The sequence below is a fragment of the Propithecus coquereli genome, unplaced genomic scaffold (assembly GCF_000956105.1).
Source record: "Propithecus coquereli isolate 6110/MARCELLA unplaced genomic scaffold, Pcoq_1.0 Scaffold32, whole genome shotgun sequence".
Classification (NCBI taxonomy): domain Eukaryota; kingdom Metazoa; phylum Chordata; class Mammalia; order Primates; family Indriidae; genus Propithecus; species Propithecus coquereli.
Genome location: NW_012148841.1, coordinates 4,001,713 through 4,028,296, shown reverse-complemented (window position 1 = coordinate 4,028,296; position 26,584 = coordinate 4,001,713). Strand labels below are relative to the sequence as shown.

General features: G+C 37.3%; 2 protein-coding genes across 2 annotated transcripts in view; one reads left to right on the top strand and one right to left on the bottom strand.

The window, feature by feature from the left end:
* The window catches only part of FBXL13 (F-box and leucine-rich repeat protein 13), a 198,399-nt gene extending 192,702 nt beyond the window's left edge, over positions 1-5,697 (top strand). Inside the window, exon 17 of the mRNA XM_012650294.1 lies at positions 5,508-5,697. Coding sequence (XP_012505748.1) covers positions 5,508-5,697 — 190 coding nt within the window. The remainder of the gene's footprint in view (positions 1-5,507) is intronic.
* Positions 5,698-8,163: 2,466 nt separating this feature from the next.
* The window catches only part of FAM185A (family with sequence similarity 185, member A), a 42,746-nt gene continuing 24,325 nt past the window's right edge, over positions 8,164-26,584 (bottom strand). Inside the window, exons 6-8 of the mRNA XM_012650346.1 lie at positions 25,694-25,789; positions 22,528-22,662; positions 8,164-9,089 (exon numbers count right to left, since the gene is read on the bottom strand). Of these exons, the coding sequence (XP_012505800.1) occupies positions 8,977-9,089; positions 22,528-22,662; positions 25,694-25,789 (344 nt within the window). The 3' untranslated portion in view covers positions 8,164-8,976. The remainder of the gene's footprint in view (positions 9,090-22,527; positions 22,663-25,693; positions 25,790-26,584) is intronic.

Sequence of the window (26,584 nt, the reverse complement as noted above, 5' to 3'; positions counted from 1 at the left end):
CTGCTCTGCTCCAGCAGGAAAGAGGCCTAGAATCTCTTGCTTCTATCTTTGTTAAGCAATGGAGAGCAGTCCTCACTGCGGAGTGGCTTGGAGAGTTACAGTGTTTGGACTAGTAAGGCTCCAGAAACATCTATCTTTATGTCCAACATCTAGGAGAGGGTGCAGCTTATCAGCCAGGGGGCTACTGATATACCTGGGCCTCAAAACTTCGATTAGAGAAGTGGTAAGTCCTGGCCACATGCAGTTGTTTGGGTCAGCTGTAGGGGTTGTAGAGCAGCTTCCTTCTCCACTTAGATCCTTGGGTGGAGTTGGAAGTGAACATTGTATGCAGACACTTCAAAACTCAAGTCCTCAATGATCTCTAATCCTTTAACTACGTTCACTCTCTAACTAGGGCCAATGTGGTTCCCTCAACTGCAGTGGTTTTGTCTTGTCTAGGTAAATTGGAACCTTTGACAACTGGGACAGGGAGATTTTTGCTTGGGAAGAGGTTCAATAACTTTGAATCACAAAGCAATGGACTCTACACACCTGATTCCATTTTCAACATGAAAACATTGTATGATTAAACCCCTAAAATCCAATTACAACTTTCATAAGAAACTGTTTTATGTATAAATTCCCTCATACTCAATGGAATCTGAAAATATTACACCAACTTTGCAAATCAAAGAGGTCTGCTCAGCGCACCCTACCCGAACCAGAGGAGCAGCAAACTTTTGGTCAATGAGCAAATTGGCTATAGCTCTTCTGCAAAAGAGTTTGTGGATAAAGATATAGCTGTCATTCTATTAATACCAACCCCAGAGTCTGAAGGGCTTCCAGGAAGTGACCCCAAAAGCCCCATGTGTATGCAAGATAAAGCCTCCTTTATTTTAAGGAGGAATAAATAACAACTATGATCCTAAAGCATGACAAGAAAATGTAGCTGTCTGTATTGAAGGAATTGTATAATAGCCAGCCACTCAAATTATGGCACTCTGTGGGGATAGCAAGAAAGGCAATGCAGTGGCACAGAGAGTGGGAGACAGGGAGAAAGACTCTCGCAGTGGCCCCTACAACTCAGGAGGGTTTGAACCACAGAGAAGCTGAAGAACAATTAAATCTATAGTTAGCAAAAAGTAAAAGGAACCTTTCTGATATTTTTGTGTCTGAAACCCAAAACTTTCAACTCTAGAGAGATCAGTAGAGAAAGTCTTGGCAGCCTTCACAGCCCCAAATAACAGTATAAAAATTCCTTGAAGGCCTTCTTTAGCAGTTGCTAGTAGCATAAAGTCAGGCAATCCCTACTGCCCAGGCATCCTGAGAGATCTGTGTTGCTAGGAAATAAAACTCTTCTCAGAGTTCTCTCCAGCTCATGGGAAGGTCAAGATTTTCTGATCTGGAGGTGTTGACTTTTATTATTAGTATGAACAAATAATGCTATTTAACAATCATTATTTGCTGTATACTGTGCTAAATCCTATTTTACATATATTATATAATCCTCACAAATACCCTACCATCATAAAAATGGATGAGGAAACTGGTTTAAACAGGTTAAAAACATGCCCGAGGTCTCACAAATAAGAGGCAGAGCCATGCTTTGTACCTAGATCTTAATCCTTACTCTTTTGTCTTTAGATTTTCCAGCTTTTTTAAAGCTCTGACATCTAAGGATGGGGTCAATACGGGCTCTGTTGTGCCCAATTTACTGTCTGATGCACAATAAGAGAGGCTGCTGATTACGATTACGATTACGAGCAATCTTTGGTGATGACTCCAACACTCCCCTTTTTAGCCTACTCAAGAAATTAGAAGGAAATGTGAGGGCAAGTAATGTTACTACAGAGTTAACCTTGAATCTCTTTCAATTTATCAAAAACAAAAATCACAAACTTCAGACAGCATTGTTATTAACCATCTAATGTGATACTTAACAAATGTTTGTGACATATCATGTTTGAAAATTACTGTTCTACATGATCCAAAGAAATCTCTCTCACCAGGTTAAATGAGTAATGATGACTAACCATTACTCATTATTCAGTAGACTGGTTCAATTCCCAAATCATTTCATACAGGTCTTGCAGTCACTCAGTCCAAGGCAGAATGGAATGTATTAAAAGGATTCCATATGTTCTCGTAGGAACTTATAACACACAGTGGTTCCTAAGTATACATTTTCTTTTCAGTACTTCCTAGCTCCCATATGCTGACCATACTAGAGCAACAAGCTATTAGAGAGAGAAAGAGAGAGAGAGGGAGGGAAGGAGTAAGGAGTGTGTGTGTGTGTGTGTGTGTGTGTGTGTATGTGTGTTTGTGTGGTGGGGGAGGGGGGAAGAGAGAGAGAGAGAGATGTTTTTGGCAGGAGCATTTAGTTTCTGCATTTTCAAGTTTCCTGATACTTTTCAGAAGTGCATTCTTTTTGTGTGCAAACATATAGCTACATAGGATGCTGTGATAAAGAACTCAGAAAAACTTCCTGGCAGTCACCATGCTGATCTGTTCTCTTGGCAAGGTCCTGAGTCTTAGGTGAGTCAGTCCATGTGAGGATGCCAGAGGTCCTGGTGAGGTGGTGAGGACAGCGAGTTCAGGGGCTAAGGGTTTTCTGAAGGGTAGGGGAGAAGTGGAATAGGGGACAGTCTACACTAGCATTCAAATGCCTCTAAAATTAATCCCAGATTTTCTCTAGGACAGATCCAGATTCTCAGTTTTTCCCCCAAGACCATCCTTGCTGTGAAAGGACCTAGGACTAAAACAGGCCCTAGAGACACACCAGATTAGAAGAAGCCTTAACCTTCTGGCACTAGAGCCTGGCGGGGAGAGTCTGAGACCTGATCCTTTGCTCCCCTCCAGTCAGTCAGCATCTGTTCCAGTGGTCAGGGACCCACTGATGTTTAGTTTCACTGAAGATGACTGTGGCTGGGATGGAAAGCAGTGCTCACCACTAAGAGCTAGAGTAAGGGTGGGAGGGCAGGTAACCAAGGAATAAGCAAATTTAAGAAATGCACACACCGTTGGGCATGATGATTCTATCCCATCGCATTACATTAAATGAGTAGTCACCCTATTCACTCCCTATTTTCCTTATCTATATTGAGGAGTCAACATCCCCACCTTTCTTTTTCTTGTCTTCTTAAATCCCCACTATTTGCAAATTGTTTTTATATCACAATTACCACCTAATTTACCCTGGCTTGTTGCTGACTGAGGAACCAACTGTATGATCTAGTTATTTACACATCCCCAAACTTAGCATTAAGAGTACTTATCCTCTTACCAATTATCTAGAACTCTCAAAAACTGTTGCTGTTCTGAAGCTAAAGGTAAGATCGACTTTGATCAACTAATACTTGCAAATCTTTTACTCCCTAAAACAAGTATTTCCTTTTCCTATAGGTCAAGACCATTATTGCCGTTAACTGTAGTACTCTTGTACTAGTCAATGTCAGTGGCATCAAACCATTATGAATCACTGTGAACTGCAGTATGTGTGTCAATGCTCTGCTGTTTTGGAGGCAGGGGGCAGGAGGGTGTTCGAAATAGGAACGTAAGAATGCCTCTTCTAGACCAGCAAAGCAGCAGAAGCCAAGAGGGTTAAAGAACTTCCCTTCTTGGTATAAGCTGATGAAATCTCTTATTTTGGCTACTAATGATAGGTTTCAGGGAGATACAAAGAAAGGTATAATAATATGCCCTTAAATAACTTACTGCCTTCTTCAACAAAAGGAAAATAACAAAGTTCAAAATTATAAATAATTAATGCCATGAAGCTATGTATTAAAAAGAAATTAATTCTATGATTAATTTCCTATAGATGTTCAGAGGAGGAAGGGATTGGGGTTGAGTCTGTACAAAAGATCCTGGATTGTTTGGAATTTTGAAAAATGGATAATGTTCAGACAGGCAGAGATGGGGTAAGGAGTCAGTAACAATGGTGCTGTGTTGCCTAGGATAGTGTTTTACTCATATGAAACCAAAAGTGTCAATGCTTTATGCCTCATATTCCCTCAACATTTGGTATTATGTTGTGGTAAGTCCTTGGGGGGAAAATCTTCAGAAAACACCTTGAAAGATATGGTAATCTCAACTCCAAAGAACTGAACAGGGAGAAATATCAGGAGGAGTATATGGGAAAAATAAAAGATATAAGCCTATTATTAATATTTTTGCTTAATAATGTTCTACTTAGAGGAAGCATAAAGATTATATAAGAGGTTTGAAATGTTGGACAGCACTGAAAAAGATAAAAAAATTAATAGAATGCAAAACATTATCTTTGACCACAAACTTATCATTTAAAATTTGAGAATAAATATTTCTCTAAAGAGAAGAAACTTGTTTGCCAAGTTTTAGTCCATAGGGATTGGTGGCTCCAAACTAGAAATTAGTATATGACAGTTGCTTTTACTCAAATTGTTCTTTAAACTTGTAGAAGTTTTGTATGAGAGCAAATATATAAGCCAGAAAGCAATGTGGTAAGAGAATTAGCAATGCTTTGGTTGTCTCCCTGTTGAGTTTGATTACAATCATTTCAACACATCTAAGGTTTGATTGAAATGAAACAGCATTTTAAACTGATATATCTCTGCTTTTTCCAATTTCATTGTCTTACCTGAGCTCACATGGCCATTTAGCATAAACATAACTCCAAGTGCATGGCGATGCCAGCTTCACGTCAATGACTCAGTTTCCAGACTTTTGCAAATAACTCAATGTAACAAAGAGCAATTGTGGGGAAAGTAGTCCCTTCATGGGTAAACATCACAGTTACTCATTTCTAATCCTATAGATGTGGCCAATTCCTCATTTCTTTTTAGTACTAGTCTGGTGATTTGAACCAAAGACCTAAGAAAGGAAGTTGTTTCTGTCTTCAAAATGGCTTCGTTTTCAAGTTAGACCTACTTTTTTTCCTGATACCTTTGTTGCTTCCTTCCTTATTTCCTCTTAAGAAAGACTATAATGGTATTTTTCATCATTTTGGTTATGGATACCTTTGAGTCACAAACCTTCTCAGAAAAATGTGTATTATAGACAAAACTGTATGGACTTTCAGGGAGTTCATCAACCTTTCTGAAGTTCATTCATGTATTCAAAAGGGATCTGTGAATTCTGGGTTAAGAGCTCCTGCCCTGGAACATGGTCAGTCTTCACAGTTTGGCTGGTTAGGTTACTCCCTCATCAAAGAAACTGGAAATACCAGGCAGGGGACTTTCTGAAAAGCAGTGTAAATAGAGTGACCTCAGGGTTCCCACTCCATGGCCACATGCAGTTTCCTTACCCATTCACTGTGTCAATCTCTGAACCAGCTGAACCAGAGAGCTACTTAGGCTTTGGGACCCTATTTATTTGCACAATTTCCCACACCCTCCCTCTCAGCAAGAGAGCTCAGAGAGCTTCAGAGAGCTCTGAAGTGAAATTGACTTGTGACAGTGAGTTCTCTAATTCCAAATTTGGTTTAGTTTGACAATTCTGAACTGGGGATTACTTCTGCAACTAGCTAATGCTAATCACTGTTATTACAGGGAGGCAGCTCACAGAATGTCATCTGTAGTTCAGCAGCAGGAATATAGCTCTAATGACCCTCCACGTTGGTTTGGATATGATTGTGAAGGCAATCCTCTTACAGAGAATCAGGATAGAACACCATCTAAAGAGGTCTTAGAATTGACACTGAAAGAGTCCCTACTCAGTAGTGAAGAGGAAGAAGTATGACCTTCAGCCTTAAGCAGGAAGAACAAAAAATGTAGAACTTGGCAACTTTTTCTTCTTTTGATGCAAGTATTTTAACTCAATAACAATAAAAACAAGCAACAAATCATCTTCTGATTGTTATTCCAACTGCAAATGTTTGTAAATACATCATTAGTCCTTGTGTCTAACTAATCATTATTTAAAAAAAAAGAAGCCAAATCAAGTACTATGCCACTATGCAAATTTTCTACCTAAATTTAACTGAATCAAACCAAAAGTTTTGATGAGCTTATCAAATCTAAAGTTATGGGTATATGAAACAACCCTGAGAGATGTGACTTTTTTTGACAGAATTTAGAAGCTTGTCTTTAGAAAGAAAAAAGAAAGCAGAGATGGCCATGTAAGTCAAAGAAAGAGTTTGAGCCAGGATGATGACTTAAGGATCTGTGAAGCTTCATTATAGAGAACATAGACATATATTTTCAAAGGGAACAGGGCTTTCTTGTGATTTCCAGACATGTAACAACAAAATAGAACTAAATTCCAATTAATGCTGGATTCATCTCAACATATTAACAGTCAGGAGAAAATTAAATAAAAACAAGAACTATCTGTGAATAGAAAGGAAGTCTCTGCAATGTCTCAGAAATATCTCTTTTTAATCAAATTTGCACTATGGAGGACTTTTTAAACTATGCTCTGTCAAAAAGGATGTTCCCTCAGTTTTATGCTAGGAGGTATGGGTTATTTATTGCATATCTGCATATTAATTTTTACTAAGTTTTCATCCACATATTTTTATCATTATTTGTTATTATATAACACTGAGGTTGACAAGCATCCAGGACAAAACACAACCCTGTTCTGACTGCCACAAACAAGCTGCGTCAGTAATATTAGATCAGTCTTTTAACCTTTCCATTTCCTCAATTACTTGCCTCTTACATGGGGTTAATCCCTTTTTGTATCCCACAAGTTTGAAATAAGGATAAAAACTTAAAGGATGTGAAAGTTATTTTGAAAAGTTTTAAAGGGCTGTATAGAGTAGTATTATGAGGTACTTTGTATTAACTAAATGCTTTTAATAATTCTCTCCCTTTTTAGGTTGATTTTGAAAGTTTTTTAAACAAGATAGTATCACTTAGCTGTGAAAAGGTTCCTGGGAGTGGACATGCAGGCAGGGGAATCAGTAGGAAGTTTTAAGACCTCAGCCAAGAGACTTAAGATGACTGTTAAAACAGTACAATTTTTAACTAAATTTGGAGATTTCTGGTAGCTGCATAGAAGTTGGCTTCAGAAGTATGATCTGTAACTGTCTCATGCACAGAACTGGAGAGACCTATAAAAGAGGCAACTGCTTTCTAATGCAATAATTTCTGCACAGGGAAGACCAGGGTAAGGAGAAACACACCTTATTATGTTCTCTAATAACCCCAGCAGGTTGCTTTACTGCTGGAAGTTTGCACCAAAACTCTTTGAGTAACATGCTCTTTTAAACAAGAGTGGGAAACACATTCATTCATTCTGGGGAGACAAATTTTGTAGCTACATAAATAAAAGGGGTAGGTGTTAGAAAAAGCGAACTGTAACAGGAGAGCAAGAAGTAGAGCAGACAGGTAGAGAAATCTTTAAATTCTCAGTGCAAAGTATTCAAAATATCAAAGATATTACTTAGGTCTTTGGTCCTTAAGTATTTGATATACATGGGTCTGTGCACAAAAAAGTAAAATATGGCTGCTTTTCCTTTGGCAGCTTTCTGTTTGGGACTTAAAGTGATCCAAATATGTATAATTCCATTAACAATTTTAAATATAGTTGACTTCTGTTATAGTCATGATCTTTCTGGCTGTAGTTGGCTAATTTCATCAACTTTATTTTTAGTCCTGAAAATACATAATTGCATAAGGGTGAAAAAAGATTATAAAAATTGTCTCATTGCCTCACACTTTCCTCTACTTAATAGTATAACACATACATCACAACCATACCAAATATACCAACATGTGAGTATCTGTCAAACTTGTATACATTTTAATTTCATGAATGGTGAACTAAAAGGAGACTTTGAGATATCCCATAAGGCCTTTTATTTCATAAATAAGTTAAAAATCAGAACTCTAAAGAAATGGAATATTGTTAATAACAAAAAGACTATATAAATCACAATTTTGGAAAGTTTTATTAAAAATCAGTGCTTAAGAATTGATTTTATTCTAATCATAAAAATTATAATCCAATAGATAGGTGTATTCAGTGTTGTATAATTTAAATGTTCCAAGACTAGGCAAGGTTTGAAAGAAATGGAATTCATAAAATGACTTTATGCAGTACACCATTATATTATAAAAGTGAAAACCTATTTTCATACATCAGGCTGTAAAATAGCTGAATGTTTCTTCCCCGCTAATGCGCTATGTCTTAAATTACACAAAAGATATTAACAATCAGTAGCAACTGATTTACATTTATAAGTCTTTTATTCACAGCTCAAATTTACATTGATGCCAAAGAGGTGCAAAGTAGAAAACCTGTCACATGAGAACTATATAGTACAAAGAATTCTAAGATATCCACCCCCCAGCCCCGCACAAACACACCAATGCTTTTGTATAATCTCCTCCCCTTGAGTGGGAGTAGAAATTGTGCATTTGAAGAGATAAGAGATATCACTCCCATGATTATGATACATTATATGGCAAAACAAAGATTATCCTGGATGGGCCTGACCTAATCAAGTCAGCCCTTTAAAAGCAGAGATTTCTCCAGCTGGTAGCAGAAGAAGCAGTCAGATATTCAAACCATGAGAAGAACTCAATGTATCATTGCTGGCTTGAAGGTATAGGTGGCTTCTAGAAGCTTAGAGTGATTGCTGGCTGACAGCCAGCAAGAAAATGGAGACCTCGGTCATATCCAGTCACAAAGAACAGGATTTTGCTAATAATCTGAATGACTTTGGAAGCAGATTTCTCCTTGGAGCCAACAGAACTCAGCCTGGCCAACACCTGATTCCAGCCTTGTGATACCCTGAGCCAAGAACCTAGTCATGCTGAGCTCTTGACCTATAGAACTATGTGGTAAGTAGGTATTATTTTATGCTGCTAAATTTGTGGTAATTTGTTACAGAGCAATAGAAAATAAATACCATAGCTAAGTACAAATTTTGAAAAAGTCCCCCTAAAACAACCAGTATTCATTCTCATTTTGTTGTTTTCAACATTTACATTAACAGTGGTCTTACATTTCTGTAATCAAAGATCTGCTAATTATTGTTAAAAATCATAAATACAACTCAAACCAGATTTAGTCCTGCAGGTTCAGGGACTGAAACCAGCTTTGCCTTCTAAGATTGACAGTGCCTTTTGGGGCATCAGCCTTAATCCATTTTTCACATTTGTCTGCTTGATTCATGAGTCCTAAAATGCAAAATTGCATAAAGTTATATCAACAGCAATATTTGACCATATAAATTCCAATAATACATCTCTAAAACTGAGAAACACCCTAGAACACCAAAAATCTTAGTAAAAATAGCTTGAGTTGGGAAAGAGTTGCAAAGAGATTATCTGGGCTTGCTCTCCTCCTTTCATTTTCTTAGAAGTACTTTGAGAGGGAAGCTATTCTGTTTTTAATTTGTACAGGATGAGTATCTCTTACTAGAAATGCTTGGGACCAGAATTGTTTCAAATTTCAGACTGTTTTGGATTGTGGAATATTTGCAGAATACATACCAGTTGAACACTCCTAATCTGAAAATCTGAAATCCGAAATACTCCAATAAGCATTTCCATTGAGTGTCACGTTGGTGCTCAAAAAGTTTTTGATGTTGGAGCATTACGGGTTTTCAGATTAGGGATGCTCGACCTATATGATTTTTTAATGAAGGTTTAAAAAAGAGCTTTATTGAAGTATAGTTGACAAAATAAACTGCATGTATTTAAAATCTACAATGTAATGAGTTTTGACATATGTAAAAATCTGTGAAACCATGTCCTCAATCAAGATAGTGAACATATCCATCATGCCCCAAAGCTTCTTTGTACCCCATTGTAATCTTTCCCTCATGGCCTTCCCTGCTTGTCACCGTCCAATCCCCATCCCCCAGCAATCACTGATCTGCTTTGTGTCACTATAGATTAGTTGCATTTTCTAAAATTTTATATAAATGGAACTGTCAGGTTTCAGTCTGAAATGCCAGTTCTTGGTGCGCTCATGGTCGAAGAATGACCAGACACACCAAAGTAAGGCAAGTATGAAAATGAGGTTTATGGAGAAGAGAAAGAGAGGATTATAGAGCAAGAGCAAGATATAGGTTTATAGAGCATGATACACATACACCACAGATGACTACCAGACCCATTGTTGTAGCAAAGGGAGAACAAGGGGAAGGGGCAGAAAAAGGGCCTGGTTATGGTCTGCATCTTGTTTTATAGCGCCTGGACTGGGACCTCCCTGTGGTTCAAATGTCACCATGGAACCAGTTTGATTGGACAGTTGGGAGTTGCATGACTTGAGCCTTAACTACGCATACAGGTTGTTCTAGTTCAATTTCTGGAATCTATGGTACCTATGCTGCTTGGCCTGTGGGCTAGAGAGTCCTCTGCATTCTTTTGCAGCTGGCGTGGTAAGTTATGATTGGCAGATTCATAGGGTATTCCCTCCTACCCCAAGTATGTCAGTTGCTCGACTTATTGATAGGATTAAGGTAAGGCAGGGCCAAGATGAGGGCATGGGGCCCACCCTTGTCCTTCTTCCCAGGTGGGGCAGTTGCACCAAGGCAAGACATCCACTTTCGCCTAGGAGACCCAGAATCCCTGACTATCTACCTAACAGAATCATATATTATGTACTCCTTTTCTAAAAATCTGTCCCCTTCACCCTCTGGAGGTTCCCTGAAAAATCAACTCACAAAAGGCAAATTAATTGGAGAAAAGGCATACAAATTTTATTAATGTACACTCAGGGAGAACCACAGAGTGATTTACCCAATGGGATGCTGAAGCTTATATACCATCTTGAGGTTACAGAAAGAATGCAGGCTCAGAGCATGGCCAAGAGCAGGCTATGGTGGTAAATCAGGTTATAGTGGCAAGACAGGTTTTGGAAAGGAGAGAAGAGGAGACTTGCTGGCAGAGGTGGTCTTGTTACCTACCTCACAGGTAGCAGCCCACAGAGAGAATAGGCGGTAAATGTTTCTTTCAGACCTTTAAAGGTGTCAGACTCTTAGTTAATCTTTCTTAGTTCAGGACAAGGAAAGGCCTGGCTGTATCAATGCAGATTATCCACAGATGTAAATTTCTACCACAAAAGATAGCTTTGCAGGGCTACATCTGTTTGCTGGCTCTTTGACAGCCATCTCAAAATATGTCAAAGAAATATATTTTGGGGTAAAATATTTTTATTTCCTTCATTTAATGCAGCATAATTATTTTGAGATTCATCCACATTGTACCATAGATCAGGCAGTTTCCTCACACTCATGCTGATTGGTACTTTAGCCCTGGTCTCCCCAGGAGCTCAGCTCAATCTCCCCCACTCTGGGAGTCTGCTGGGCTCTGCCTGTGTTACCACTCCTTGCACTGCAGCCTAGAAACTCTTTCAAGGTAATAAATAGTCTGTGGCAATCACAGTGCTCACCTCGTTCACTAGCCAGCCCTATTCTTCTAGTTCTATGTTTTGTCTGTTAATGAAGGTAATTAAGGCATTATATCTCCTCTGGAGCTCCACCACAGTTCTAGATTTAACATATTGGTCAAATCTGAACTGAGGAGAGTCCTTGCAATTCATCATAAATATTTTCCTTGTTGAACCCAAGCACACAAATTAGAGAATGATCCTCTTTTTCAGTATAGTTTTTCCTTTGTTAGTATCCTTTAATATTCTCAGCTGAAGAAAAGGTGCTTTGTATTATACCATCTGACCTTTGCTTCAAGTGCTTTTCTGATGCAAATTCTTTTCTGAATTTGTACAGAATAGTCACCCCTCCTCCCATAGCTACGGAAGCATAAAATTGAGAGTGGGGAATATGTAACAGGGAATGGCCTGGAAAGAAAAGTAAAGTGGCAAGAAGGAGCAGGGAGAGGGCCTTTTGTTCTTATCCCAGGTGGCTTGCCACCAGCCCCCCAGGTGAGTGGCTGGCTGAGTTCATAGGCTTTGTCTTTGGCAGAGATGGGATGATTAGCATAGTTAACCACAGTAATTGCCTGAAGCTGAGAACCCATCCTTTAAAAGCTCTGCATTTCTGCTTATGTTCAGGAAATTTGGATCTTGAGACTAGAAGGTCTACCATTTTTCCTCCTTTGCTGGCAAAGTAATAAACTTTCCTCATCCCCAAAACACCTGTCCTCGTTCTTTTGATTCTGCCTCATGGAAAAGTGCTGAGGTTTTGGTAACAAATTCTTGCCTCTCCTCTTCATCCTGAGCCATAATCTTGTCTACCTTCTGGAGCTCATTGCATCTTACCCAGAACACAGCTGTGTATTCAATGACTTCCTCTGGAGTTGTTCCTTCTTTTGCTCTTGCTATATTTTCAATATCATCACAGCCCCACTTATTAGCTTTGATAAACTGGTTAAAATCTCTTACTCCAATTGGTAAGTCTTATGTTAGAAACTTCTCTTTTTCTTCCAATTCTTCATCAATAAGGGGTTCAGCTTCATCAATTTTAAGCTGTTTTTTTTGGTGCATGTGCTGCAGTTAGTAGGTCAGGATTTCGAGGTACCTTGCACCCAGTAGTTTTTCTGTAATGCAGAATCTCTTTTTCTAGTAATGAGACAGAATAGGGACCCCTCTTAGGGGCCTGCTGGGCCCTCCAAGCGGGGAAATAAAAGAAAATCTTGAGTCCCTTCAGGGGAAGTTCTGGGCACCTGGCTAGCCTAGAAAAATGAATGGGCAACCTGGTGAGAACAATGGCCCTCCAAGTGAGCCAGAGTCATGAGGTATTTTGCTTCCCCATGGAAACTAAAAGATGAGCATCTTAACGTAAGTTCTTGAGTTGTTTTCCAGAAACCCCCATGGGATGGAAAATGCAGATAAGGGGGAACTGAAGAATTGCACTGGGACAGCCATTCTTTATTCTAAATTTCCCCAGGGGCCTGTCATACCCATCTTAACATTCCTTTCTGCTAATCCAAGAATCTCTTAATCCACCTAGGACCCATAGGCCCCCACTTCAGGATATCCCGCCTTTTTACGCCAGGCCAATGTATAAACTCTATGTATTGATTTACAATTTTACCTGCCTAAAGTATACCCCTGCCTTTAAAAACCCTGATTAGTAAGCCACTGGGGAGTTCGGGTCTTAGGCATCAGCTGCCTGTACTCTTTGCTTGGTGCCAAGCAATAAAGATGCCTCTTCATCCTGCTGCATCTTTCAGCTTCAGTGTCTGGCTTTACTGCGCCAGGTAAGCAGACACTAGTTCGGTCTGGTAACAGTAATTCAGATAAACATGGATGATCACGCCACTGCACTCTAGCCTGGGAGACAGAGCAAGACCCTGTCACAAAACAAAACAAAACAAAACCAAAAACCAAAACACTATGGACGAAAGAACTAGAAATCCTAAACTTTCTGTTGTTCTAACTTTTTCCTTTTTACACGATTTAGCACCAATAATAAAGCATCAGTAACAGTAAGGCTTTCTAAATATCTGCGATCTCTTCCTTAATATGTTATTCATCACCTCCCCAAGTCATGCACTTCTTGTGCACAGAGTGAGAAGCTTATCTACCCATTTCCTTCTGCAGCAATAGAGGCCAAGCACAGTGTCACTGCTCCTAACAAAATGAACACACAAGCAATTTCAGTTTAGAGACAATACTCAAAAGGCGGGACAGTTTATAAAATTCCATTTAGGTTGCTTGAAAATAGCTTTCTCTATCTTGCCAATAAGCAATTTACTGAAAGCTCTTTGTAATGTGGCCTGAACCTGTGGAGACTCTATTCTAATTTGTAAAGTTTACAAATTCCTTCCTACAAAAGTCTTGCAACATATATTGGAAACTGAGGTTCCAGAAACCTTGTTCCTTATTTATTTCCTTTTGCCACTGAAAACAATGTTTCTTTGACCAAGAAATGGGAAAATGACTACCCTATCCCCATGCAGTGTGGCTTCCATTACATGGGAGGAAAGGTGACCTAGGACATGGGTTTAACTCTGCAATTTGCTCTCTAATCCCCTGCTCAAATCTACCCAAACAAATGAATCTCCACATTCTTTCTATTTAACCCAAAATGCACCTGATTTAATCAGCACTAGCTATCAACAAAGATAGAGCTCTGGGGAGTAATTTGCGGAATTTAATTCTCTTGTTTAAAAGTAGGATTAAAAGGCTTCTCGGTAAAGTGAGCTTCTTCCCGCCTCCCTCCCTACTCCCACTCCTAACCCTATAACAGGAGGGTTATAAATAAGCCCTTTATTTACATTTGGTTCAGAGGGATACTTCTGCTGCTGCCTTATTAGCAGCAGATTAAACTTTCAGTGCAGCAGGAGATTGCAAGATTCCCTCTGCAGAATTACAAACACTACCGACCACCCACTATGGGAAGTACCACACTAAGTATTTTAGGGAGGTTCAAAAGATGTAAAGACATGCTAATGCCCTCACAAAACTGACTAGGAAACCACACACTTGTGAAACAACATGAAAATAATTATTCTGAAATTTTATTATTTTTAACACACATATTTCACAAAGAAAATCTCTAACACTACATACGATTTCATGACAAAATATTTTGTCAACATTCTTTAACTACTTACAGTCTTCTCTCAACAAAAATGCAGCCCAAGATATTTTGACAAGAAATCTTTACTGGTAAGAAAATATTTTTGAGCTAGTTTTACTAGTGCCCATCCATTGATTTTTCTGTCAAATACCTGGAATATTAACAAAGTCAACAGTACTCTAGGCATGGAGCAAGTGTATAATTAACCAGTTCTGCCCAAGAAATAATCTTATGGACTCTTCTTCCTCAGATCTTTTCTTCTGCAGTGTCTAATCCAGATCATCAACTGCATTTTTCATCTCAGACATTGTAGTTTTCATTTACAGCAATTCACTTTTGGTCTTTTTATATCTTCCATGTTTTAACATTTTGAACATGTAGAATACAGTTATAATAATGATTTTATTTTCCTTCTCTGATAATTCTAACATCTGTGTCAGTTCTGGGTTGGTTTCAATTAAACACAACTCTTCATTATGAGTCGTGTTTTCTTGTCTCTTTGCATGTCTGATAATCTCTGATTGGATGCTAGACATTATGAATTTTACTTTGTTGGGTGCTAGATACTTTTTTATTCCTATAAATGTTGAGTTTTGTTCAAGGATGCAGTTAAGTTACTTGGGAACAGTTTAAAAGTCTTTCATCTCTTGCTTTTATGATTTGTTAGGCAGTTCTAAAGTGGTTCTCAGCCTAGAACTAAATGTTTCCCACTACTAAGTGCTCTACCCAATGTCCTGTGAGTTATGATTTTTTCTAGTCTTGTGGGTAAAACAGACATTATTCCTGGACCTGTATGAACATCAGGCTCTACTCCCTCTGGTACTTTGTCCTACAAACTCTAACTCTGTCTTAGTCTCTGTGGACTCTCATCTTGATCTCTTAAAGGCAGGGAGTCTGCTACGCTCCACGGTAGTTACCTCTCCCTGTACTATAGCTTAGAGACTCTCTCAAGGCAAAAGGCGGGGCTCATCTCATTTTTTCCCCATTGCTCAGTGATCACTTTCTTTCACTGTCTGATGTCCTAGTGCCCTGAAAACAGTTTCATGTATTTTGTCTATTTTAAAAAATTTTTTGTTGTCATTGTTTCAGGTAGGAGGGTAACTCAGTCCCTTTAACTCCATCTCGCCTAGAAGATTTCATTGTTTTTCTTTCTCTTTCCCTCTTCCTTTCTCCCCTTTTTCTTTCTCCCTTCCTTTCTCCCCACTTTTCTTTTTTAAAGTTTTATTTTGAGATAATTGTGGACTCACAAGAAGTTGCAAAAATAGTACGGAGAGGTCCTGTGCAGCCATCACCCAGTCTCCCCAATGGTAACATTTTATATAACTACAGTGCATTATCAAAACCAGGAAATTGATTGGCAAAGTAAAATACCTCATACTCTCCCCCTCCTTCCCTAACCTTCAGCAACCAATTATCTATTCTCTGCTTCTATAGTTGTGTCATTTCAGTAATATTATATAAATAGAATAATATAGTATGTAACATTTTGAGATTGGCTTTTTCCACTCAGAATAATGCCCTTAAGTTCAATTCCAGTTGCATATATCAATAGATTATTCCTTTTATTGGTGAATTGCCTTATATGGACATACCATGGGTTATATAAACATTCACTATAGAAGGATACTTTAAGTCATTTCCGGTTTTTGGCAATTACAAATAAAGCTCTGAACATTTGTGTACAAGTTTTTGAGTGAACACAAGTTTCATTTATGCAGGATAAATGCACAGGAGTATAATTGCTAGGTCATTAATGGTAGTTTCATGTCTGTTTTTAAGAAACTGCCAGACTGAATTTTAGAATAGCTATATCATTTTACATAGCCATCAGCAGTTTAGGAGAGATCTGGTTTCTCTGCATCCTTGCCAGCATTTGTATTATCAGTATTTTTTATTTTAGCCATTTTAGTAAGTATTAGTGGTATCTCATTCTGGTTTTAATTTGCATTTCCCTAATGGCTGGTGATGGTGAACATCTTTTTGTGGATTTATTTGCCATTCTGTGGTTGCATCGTTTCTTAAATGTTACATTAAACTTTTATGTGCATAAATCATGTTTTCTTCACTGCCTGGAAGAATTCATTCAGGGTAAGGATTTGGCTGTGGTTTAATATTTCTTGAATGACCAAAATAAATATAAAAACAAACAATGATAAAAAAAAAAAAACCACAGGCATTTTAACAGAATTCATAATGTACTAAGGTTGGGGCCTGCATTTTGAACTCTAGTCTAGTCAGAAAACTATACTATAGCCCATAGGCCAAATCTAGCCAGGGGCCTTTTTTTATATGGCCTGAAAGCTACGAATGGCTTTTAATATATTTAAATATTAATATTTTAAATATTTTAATATTTTTTGGAAAAAAAAGAAGAAGAAGAAGAATATGCAACAGAGACCATATGTAACCTGCCAAGTCTAATGCATTTACTATATGGCGTTTACAGATAAAGTTTGCAGATAAATTGAAATAAAATCTGATCTTTTTTTGGCAAATATTAACAAAATTAACATCTGATTATCCATGATAATCCCAGGATCTTACACTTCAATAAAAAGATAGGGAAACAAAAACACCGTAAAAGCATAATATCCAAAGACAGTTCTCACTCTATTGCCCTGGCTACAGTGCAGTGGCGTCACCATAGCTCACTGTAACCTCAAACTCCTGAGCTCAAGTTATCCTCCTGCCTCAGCCTTCTGAGTAGCTAGGACTACAGGCATAAGCCACCACACCCAGCTAATTTTTCTGTTTTTTGTAGAGATGGGGTCTTGCAGTGGGCTCAGGCTGGTCTTGAACTCCTGGGCTCAAGCGACCTTTCTGCCTTGGCCTCCCAAAGTGCTGGAATTACAGGCATGAGCCACTGTGCCTAGCCCCTGTCAAAGTATTTTTAAGCAGATAGCCATAAGCCTTATAGTATTCTTCATTCTGTTACTGAATTTCTTCCATGTGGTTCCAAAACATATCTACATTACTGATAAATTCATGTGCTATACACATGGAAAAAACCAAAACTTCAGTGTGTTCTAAAAACAGAGTTATTTCTAAGGTTTAGTCATATCAAAAGACTGTATTTTTTCCCATTTGGAGAGAAAACACTGTCTCTAGACTTTAAAAGTGGCATCCTGTGAGTGCTTAGTCCCATTTCAACCTTTTTTCCAACCCATGAACTAATATTCCATCATAAATCACAATACCATTGTATGTATAACTCTGGCCTTAAGGAGAAGCTGAGAACTCTCTTCTGACTTGGTGGTTTATTTTGATCCCAAATGACTTTATTATAAAAAATAATAAATGCTTTATATTTCCAGTTTGACTAAAATGAAATAAACACAGTACTGCCGGCTTCCTTACTACGCATACAGTGATAAACACCAATCCTTTGACTGGCAGCACACTTCACCACAACTAATATTCTCTAAATTGTTAAACATCTTTTAAGACAAAAGAACTTTGTACCACATATATATCTGGGCTTGGAGAATAGCTTGATATACCATAGTCAGGTTTCATATCTAAGTTGATAAACCAAGTCTAAAACCTAATAGAGAAGTCAACTCCTTATTAGAAATATCTAACCTAAGCCATTTACATGTTGAATTTGCCATACATGCGTAGAGCACAAAACTTAGAATCAAGGCTCTGATAGAGTCTAAGAATGCACCCCCAAAACAGACTTGTGCATAGCTTTTTAGTAGGTAAATGTTTCAGACTGACAGAGTCCCAGGCTTTCTTTTGACCTCAAAATAGCACATAATACTTGTAAATCACTGTAAGAATTATACAACTTGCAATAGCAAGGGAAACAGGGAGCAGGAAATCAAATAAAATTACAGGGGTGACACATCAGAACCCTGTGGGAAGCCTAAGCCTAAGGAACTTTTATTGGCATGGCTTCTTGCAGAAATTATCCAGAAGAAGTCATGCTACAGATAAAATCCAGACATCTTAGCAATGAGAGTATTTCTGTTTCTATGCCTCATAGGCTCGATGAGGAAGACCCAGATGAGCTGAGCTCAGCTGCCTATAATAATAGCTCATATATAAAGCTGCTCATTATTTCCAAAATTGGGTTTCAGATTGGAAATCTCCACACGAAAAAAGCAATCTGCCCTGACTTTCTAGGCGTCTTAAATTATTTCATCCACTTGATACATTAAGGCCTGTGGCCTTTTGGATACCAGTTTTAGAATCAAAATGAAATATGAAAGTTTCTCTTGAACCCAATCACCTGTTCATACTCACAGCTCTCTCCAAGAGAGACTGCTGCTGTCTTCATCTGAGGTCCCTCTGCACTACTACTCTAATGGATTTAATCTAATAGCAGAGATCACGTACAGATCCATCTGGGGCCCAACCTCCTAGTATATCCTGTGCTACTCTACAAGAGGACTCTCTTGATCAATACGTAAATTCTTGCACTATAAGCAGGAAATAAACCCTTTATTCTGCAATTGGCCTTTCTGGTATAGGAAGTCGGGGCCAGAGTGTAACACATAATATTAATAACAAATAACACACAAAAAGAATTAAATTGAGGAGCTTCATAATAACCAATGAGGTAAGTAAGCATGCATCTTCCTCATAGCATTAATTCATCTTTTTTTTCAACCAAAATTTGTTGAAGGCCTATTTATTTGTTTGCAGAGTTTAAGATAGCTCACTATGGAGATCAGGCCACTGTACTCTTTCTCCTGAATTACTGCAGTAACCTGCTAATTAACTTTTCCTTCATCTACCATAGTTCTTTCCAATCTTTCCCCACTCAACACTCAGCATGATCTTTGTAATATACAAATCTCATTATGTGAACACCAGGTTAAAACCTTCCAAAGCCTTTGAAATGCCCTTAATATAAAATCCAAATTGGCCCTATGGGGTCTGACCTCTTCCAAACTCTCCAGCCTCTTTTTATGCCACTTTTCCCTTTACTCTCTATACTCTTGTCATTGTGACTTCTCCCACTTCCTCAAACTCACAATGCTAGTCTAATGTAGATGTATCACCTCTACAGTCTCACAATACCACATACCTACTTTTATTATAACATTTGTCCCACTGTACTGTATTCACTGGTTTGTTTGTCTTTCCCCATGAGAACGTAAGCTCCTCAGAACGCCGAGACCATACTTTATAGTACCTTTGCACTTCTAGCTTCTGGCAATGCCTGACTTAATAAATGTTTGCTGGGTAACTGACCCAACAAAGAAAAATAGAGAGGATAGGAGGAGGAGGAGCTAGGCTAGGGATAGATAATTTTGATATTAAATATCAAATATCAGTTTGAGGTGGTACTGGTTTAATGGATGGAAGTAGACAAGAACAATAAAGAGATCAGGTCTGAAGATATTGATTTGAAAGTTATATGCATAGAAATAATGGCCAAAGTCATGAGGAGTTTTAAAACTAAATCTAAATTTCAGAAGGGCATATGATTCTATGAGTAACAGAATGAAAATATGACAAAATAGCTTTAATTTACATATGTAAATAATTTTATTATGCTATGATTCAAAGCACTGTTAAACAAATTTGTATTATTGCTTTAGATCACTGGGACCAAAAATAGGTAACTCAATTGGTTCCTTATGAAACTCAAGCCATTAGATCACAAAAAGTTGATTCTTACCACATTTGACATATAGTCACACACCCGCACAATGATGTTTCGGTCAACAATGGACCACATATACGATGGTGGTCCTGTAAGATTATAATGAATTTGAGAAACTCTTATCACCTAGTGACTTCGTAGGCATTATAATTTCATAGAACAATGCATTATTCACGTATTTGGTGATGTTGGTGTAAACAATGCTATTGCGCTGCCAGTTATATCAAATTATAGCACATACATTATGTATAGTACATAATACTTAATAATGATAAGAAATGACTGTGCTAGTGGTTTATGTATTTACTATATTATACTTTTTATCATTATTTTAGAGTATACTTCTACTTATTAAAAAGAAAAAGTTAACCATAAAATAGCCTCAGGCAGGTCATTTGGAAGGTATTTCAGAAGTAGGTATTGTTATCATAGGAGATGACACCTCTGTGTGTGATAACTGCCTCTGAGACCTTCCAGTGGGACAAGATGTGATGCTGGAAGACAGTGATATTGATGATCCTGACCTTGTGTAGACCTAGGCTAATGTATGTGTTTGTGTCTTAGTTTTTAGCTAAAAAGCTGAAAAAATAAAAAAATAAATAAAAAATTTTAAAAATAGAAAAAAGCTTATAGAATAAGGATATAAAGAAAGAAAATAAATTTGTACAGCTGTGCAATGTGTTTATGTTTTAAGCTAAGGGTTATTATGAGTTAAAAATTTTAAAAAATTAAAGTTTATAAGGCAAAATGTTACACTAAGCTTTACACTAAGCTAAGGTTAATTTATTATTGAAGAAAAGAAATATTTTTTAATAAATTTAGTATAGCCTAAGTGTACAGTGCTTATAAAGTCTACAGTAGTGTACAGTACTGTCCTAGGTCTTTACATGCACTCACTGACTCACCCAGAGCAACTGCTAATACTGCAAGCTCCATTCATGGTAAGTGCTCTGTATAGGTGCACCATTCTTTACCTTTTATGCCATATTTTTACTGTACCTTTTCTATGTTTAGATTTGTTTATACAATGAAAAAGGAGACATAACAACTGATACTGCAGAAATCCAAAGGATCATTAGAAACTACTATGAGCCACTATGTTTAGATTTGTTTAGATATAATACTTACCATTGTGTTACAACTGCCTGCAGTAACATGCCAACAGGTTTATAGCCTAGGAGCAGTACATTATACCATAAAACCTAGATGTATAGTAAGCTATACTGTCTAAGTTTGTGCAAGTACACTCTATGATGCTTGCATAACGATGAAATCATCGATGCATTTCTCAGAACATGTTCCCTTCGTTAATCTATGCTTGACTGTGCCTTCTGTCAAATTTTCACCATAACTAAGAGCCTGTCCATTAGGCATTGAGTCAGATCTGGGAGTATACAGGTATTATTTTTTATTACTATTATGCTTTTTGTTAATATTCTATGATTTTTAACAGACTACTTTCTCAACTTCCATTACACATATATTAAATATTTAAACCGAGATTTGATCTTATGAAGACCACCCTCTGCCTCCCCACACACATTTCGTTTTTCTAGTCAGTATCTCATGGGAAAGCCACATACCCAGTTTCAGTGTCCTTCTTGACACCAGTCTGGTAGGATTTGAAGGAAAACTTCACCAGCTTTAATTTTTTTGTTCATTAAAACAATAAACAGGTGGCTCATGCCTGTAATCTTAGCACTCTGGGAGGCCGAGACGGGAGGATCATTTGAGCTCAGGAGTTCAAATGACCAGCCTGAGCAAGAGCAAGACCCCATCTCTACTAAAAAAATAGAAAGAAATTAGCTGGACAACTAAAAATATATACAGAAAAAATTAACCGGGCATGGTGGAGCGTGCCTGTAGTCCCAGCTACGAGGGAGGCTGAGACAGAAGGATCGCTTGAGCCCAGGAGTTTGAGGTTGCTGTGAGCTAGGCTGACACCACGGCACTCTAGCCCGGGCAATAGAGTGAGACTCTATCTCAAAAAAAAAAAAAAAAGAAAGAAGAAAAAACAATAAACATTTAAAAAAAATTGTATCAGTCATCAGTGCAGCCAGATGTAATGAAAAGTATACAAAAGCTATTCACATTTGTGGGATTGAGAATTTGCTGTATTAAAAGAGCTAGTTTATGATATGCACATCAAACCAAATTCCTATTTAATCATACAAAGTTAGCTTTAAATCTTGCATTATAATATATGTATTCAGTTGATTTTTAAGTTCAAAAATTAGAAAGCAGCTCTTCCAGAAAATTTTAAAATCAAGTTTATTTAATGATGGAACTAATGATTGTTCCTAAATGATTTAATGAGGTCTTTTCAAACAAAATATCCGCATCGTGTTACTGATAAGCAACTAAAAGAAAAAAGTGTCAAACACTAGAATGTGACAATGGAAAAGTATTGAAAAAAAAACAAACTAAAATTGTATTTAGAGATGCCACATTTCCACTTATGTATAGAAAATGACTATTCATTTGACACAGCAAAATGCAGCCTCCTTACCTGTAATTGTTACACCATCGTCTTTATGAGCTTCGGCCATTTCCTGAACATGGACTTCTGAGTTCACGTCAACCTCTTTCCCTGATAACTGTAAATAAGCTGGGAGAGAAGATGGGACCTTGACAGTAACAGAGCCTGTAATAAATTTAGAGGAGAGCTTATTAATGCAAAGAAATCAAAAGTACCAGACTCTATTATAAATTTGATTGAAAGGGTAGCATTGCCTCAGATACACTGTTTTAACTACTTATCATACAGTATTTATTTAAATATTAATAGTAGTGCCTTTTCCTTACTCTCAGGTGGTGAAAGTTTCCTTACTCTCAAGGCATTCACAGTAACTTGTGTCAAGACTATGGATCATTAGGACATTATGAACCACTAGTTTTTCTTTTGCCAATAGCCCCATTCAGCTCATCCAATACCAGAAAGTGAGTACATATTTAGCTTATAGGCAGGATTTGCCACTGAGCATTTATTAAGAGCCAGATATCTAGTTATATTATATCTTAATTCCTATATCAACTTTGAGGTATTCTCAACCTCATTTTATAGATAAGAACTTGCTCAAGTTCCCACTAAAGCCAGTGTTGGAACCTAGATTCAGCTCAATAAATACAAAGCCCATGCTTTTAACCGCTATGGTATTTCACACACTGCTCCCTCATTATACTTGTGTCCTCATTGATCATTACAACACAACTTGAAGCTGAGCTCTGGTGCTTTCAGAGTTGTGCCTTGTGTGTGAGGAAAAATAACAATATAAAAAAGGAATTATTTGTGAGTAGGTGTGGTGACTCAAGCCTGTAATCCCAGCACTTTGGGAGGCTGAGCTGGGAGGATCACTTGGGGCCAGGAGTTAGAGAGCAGCCTGGGCAACATAGTGAGTCCCCCCACCTCTAAAAAATAAAAAAAAATTAGCTGGGTGTGGTGGCACATGCCTGTAGCCCCAGTTACTGAGGAGGCTAAGGCAGGAGGATCACTTGAACCTAGAAGTTTGAAGCTATAGTGTGCTATGATGGCACCACTGTACTGTACTCCAGCCTGGGTGACAGAGTGGAGACCCTGTCTACAAACGCGCGCGCGCGCGCGCACACACACACACACACACACACACACACACACACACAGAAGGGATATTTGAATGCCAACTGACATGTTTCTTTTGAGAGGATTTCAAGCTTTTGGGCACCTCAACTTTATTTACATTACAATTTGGTTGTAATTCAAGCTTTTAAAGGAGTAAATCAGAAAAAGTACTCTGTTAGCTATGGAATCATTTTTCAAAACAATTATGTGAGTTGCAGTGCAAATTCACCAACACACCTCTGAAACTATTTCAGAAGGGTTTTATTTTTCAGTTTCTTATCAAATAAAGTAGGCAAGAGGCCCCTACCATAAAGCATTAACCCCATCTCTGTGGATGAAGACAGTTCAGATGACATCCATTGTGAATGTTATTATAAAGATTCCTTTAGAATGCATTTAGTTATGGGTCATGGTTTTCCTTCTAGTCTGGTTAACATCAGCTTAAGTTTCCTTAAGTAATTTCATATCTTCTCAGTCTTCCTAACTGGAGGTAGAAGTTTGGGGTAAGGCTGATGAACTCTCATATTAACTCCTTAAAAAAATATGGGGAAGAAAGCACATCGCTACGACTTGTTTATTTTATTCAAAAACAAATTGCTTTCCAGGGTTCAAATGTAAACTACTAACAGGAAATTCCCCATAACAGCCTATGAGGCTTTAGGGAAAAATGAAACAAAATAAAAACAATCCTGGAAGATTTCAGGATGAATAGAATATACATGTTTTTCTACCAAACATACTTTCAAAAGTAGAAAATCAGGGATTTAAAAAACTTTTTTCTAGGACTTTATATCTCTAAATTATCAAATGTGATAATTTTATGAACACTTTTTTCTGCTCTTAAATGAATAACATGATCTTAAATCAGTGAGATTTAGAGTTCTATCACCATCTCCTACCACATCTTTAAAAAACAAAAACCATCACTACCAAAACTCCACAACTGTTTGTGAATGAAGACTTCTCATGATTTGAAAACTTTCCTAATGTTCCATCTTTAACACTATCTTTTTTAGAAAGGAGAGCTCTTGTTTTGCCTTCAACCTCTTTTCAGTTCATAAACTTGTTCATGATTGACATCAATACTGCCTTCTTAAGAGTTCAAAAGTATATTAATACTAACAGTATCATTTATCGAAGGCATACTATATTAAGATTAGTGATTTTTCCCAAGGACAAAATGTTAAGTGGAAAAGTCAGTATTCAAATTCAGGTATGACTCCCAACCTCAAGCATAACCATTCTGAATGAATAAATAAGGTCATTATATTAACATTCCATAAGGAAAAAGAAAATAAGCATGACGTATATTTTTTTTCACTTGGCAAAATGGTGAAGACCTAAGAGACTCAAGTGGCTGGCTCTGAACCCTACAGCAAGACAGTGGCAGAGTTGGAATGGATTCCAGATGTCTTTACTAATCATTAAGCAACAAGAGTTCTGAACAACTTTCCATTACTCTAAAAAGTTACTGTTCCCAAGTGTAATGAGAATTAAGAGATCTGAAGTAAAACAGAACTCTTTGTTTCCAGTTATCTTTAAGCTTTCTGCCAGTAATATGGTCCCAGTAAGAGAAAACACAAAATTGTAATCCTAATCAAATTTTGCACTATTTTAGAGGACCATCTTGGTGATACCCTTATTTCAGGATCACATTTTGAAAACTATTACTTTACACTGATAGCCTCAGAAGTGCCACTTACAGACTGGTAGAAAAGCTTCCAAAAGAATGTATGAAAACATTTTCCCTCCAAAGAATATTCTATTTCAAACACAAGACTAAACTGAAAAACCCACATAGCAACATTAAAAAAATTTCATAATAACAGTCAAAATGTTACAACATTTTTGTTTGTACTACACAAAGGGAAAGATAGTGTTCATGGCCATCTGTCCCAAAAGTTGTAAAGATCACAGGTCTAGCCAGCAAGTAGATCAGTCTTTAAATCAAGTTCTATCAGAAGACATTTTCTTGAAATCACTATGTCAATATAGATAATTTGACCATCTGCTTCTGAAGTGTTACGTAAACCTTGCTTACACCATATGTCAAAATAAAACATTCCATTTGGCTAACCTTTATGGGATTTCAATTCCACTTTCCCCAATTGGCTGACATAAACATCTATGGCACCCTGATGAGTTGAGGCTTTTAGACATCCAGAGGACGAACCTGAGAAGAAGGAAAAACCTTAAGTGTAATATAATCATTCTTGAGTAAATGGAATTGTAAACTTGAAATAAGAGGCTCTGCTTTAGTATTAGGTAAAGGAGCAAAGAATCTTGCAAGGTTTTGTATTTTCCTCCTAACAATTCCATCATTTTCATTAAAATGTAAACAGTATCAGAAATCTAGAAATCTACACCTAGACAACTAATTAAAAATCTCTACATTTACATTAACCTGAATAATTTATCTCTAAACATTTACTCTAAAACCTAATGAGTAGGAAGGACAGTATGCAAGCAATAGATCCTTGAAAGCCAAGACAATTAAGCGTTATTGATAGATTTAGTTTATTACCATATTAACAAATTTTATCAATTTTCAATAATTACCAAAGAATTCTACCTCACATACAGTCACATATAAGCAGTAGCAAAGTTAACAAAAATCACAATCTCTCATAATTTTTCCTTTTAGCAAATTTGCTAGTACTAAAATTTTAGTGCTCCTAATAGTAAAAGATTACATAAGGTTTTGTCCTATTTCTTAGAGGGACGTTAAGAGGTGGGGAAGAGGAATCATTCGAAGAGTGGGTGAAGCTTGTTTATATATATTTCTTTTCAAGTTTCTAGAATTGAATAGACATCCTTAAGTCAAGGTAACAAAATCATGATTAAGGTAGTGCTGAGTCCACACTCAAATTTCCCTGTTTCATCCATGACCCCAGTTTTTTTTTTGTTTTTTTTTTTTAAGACAGAGTCTCACTGTGTTGCCTGGGCTAGAGTGCCATGGCGTCATCCT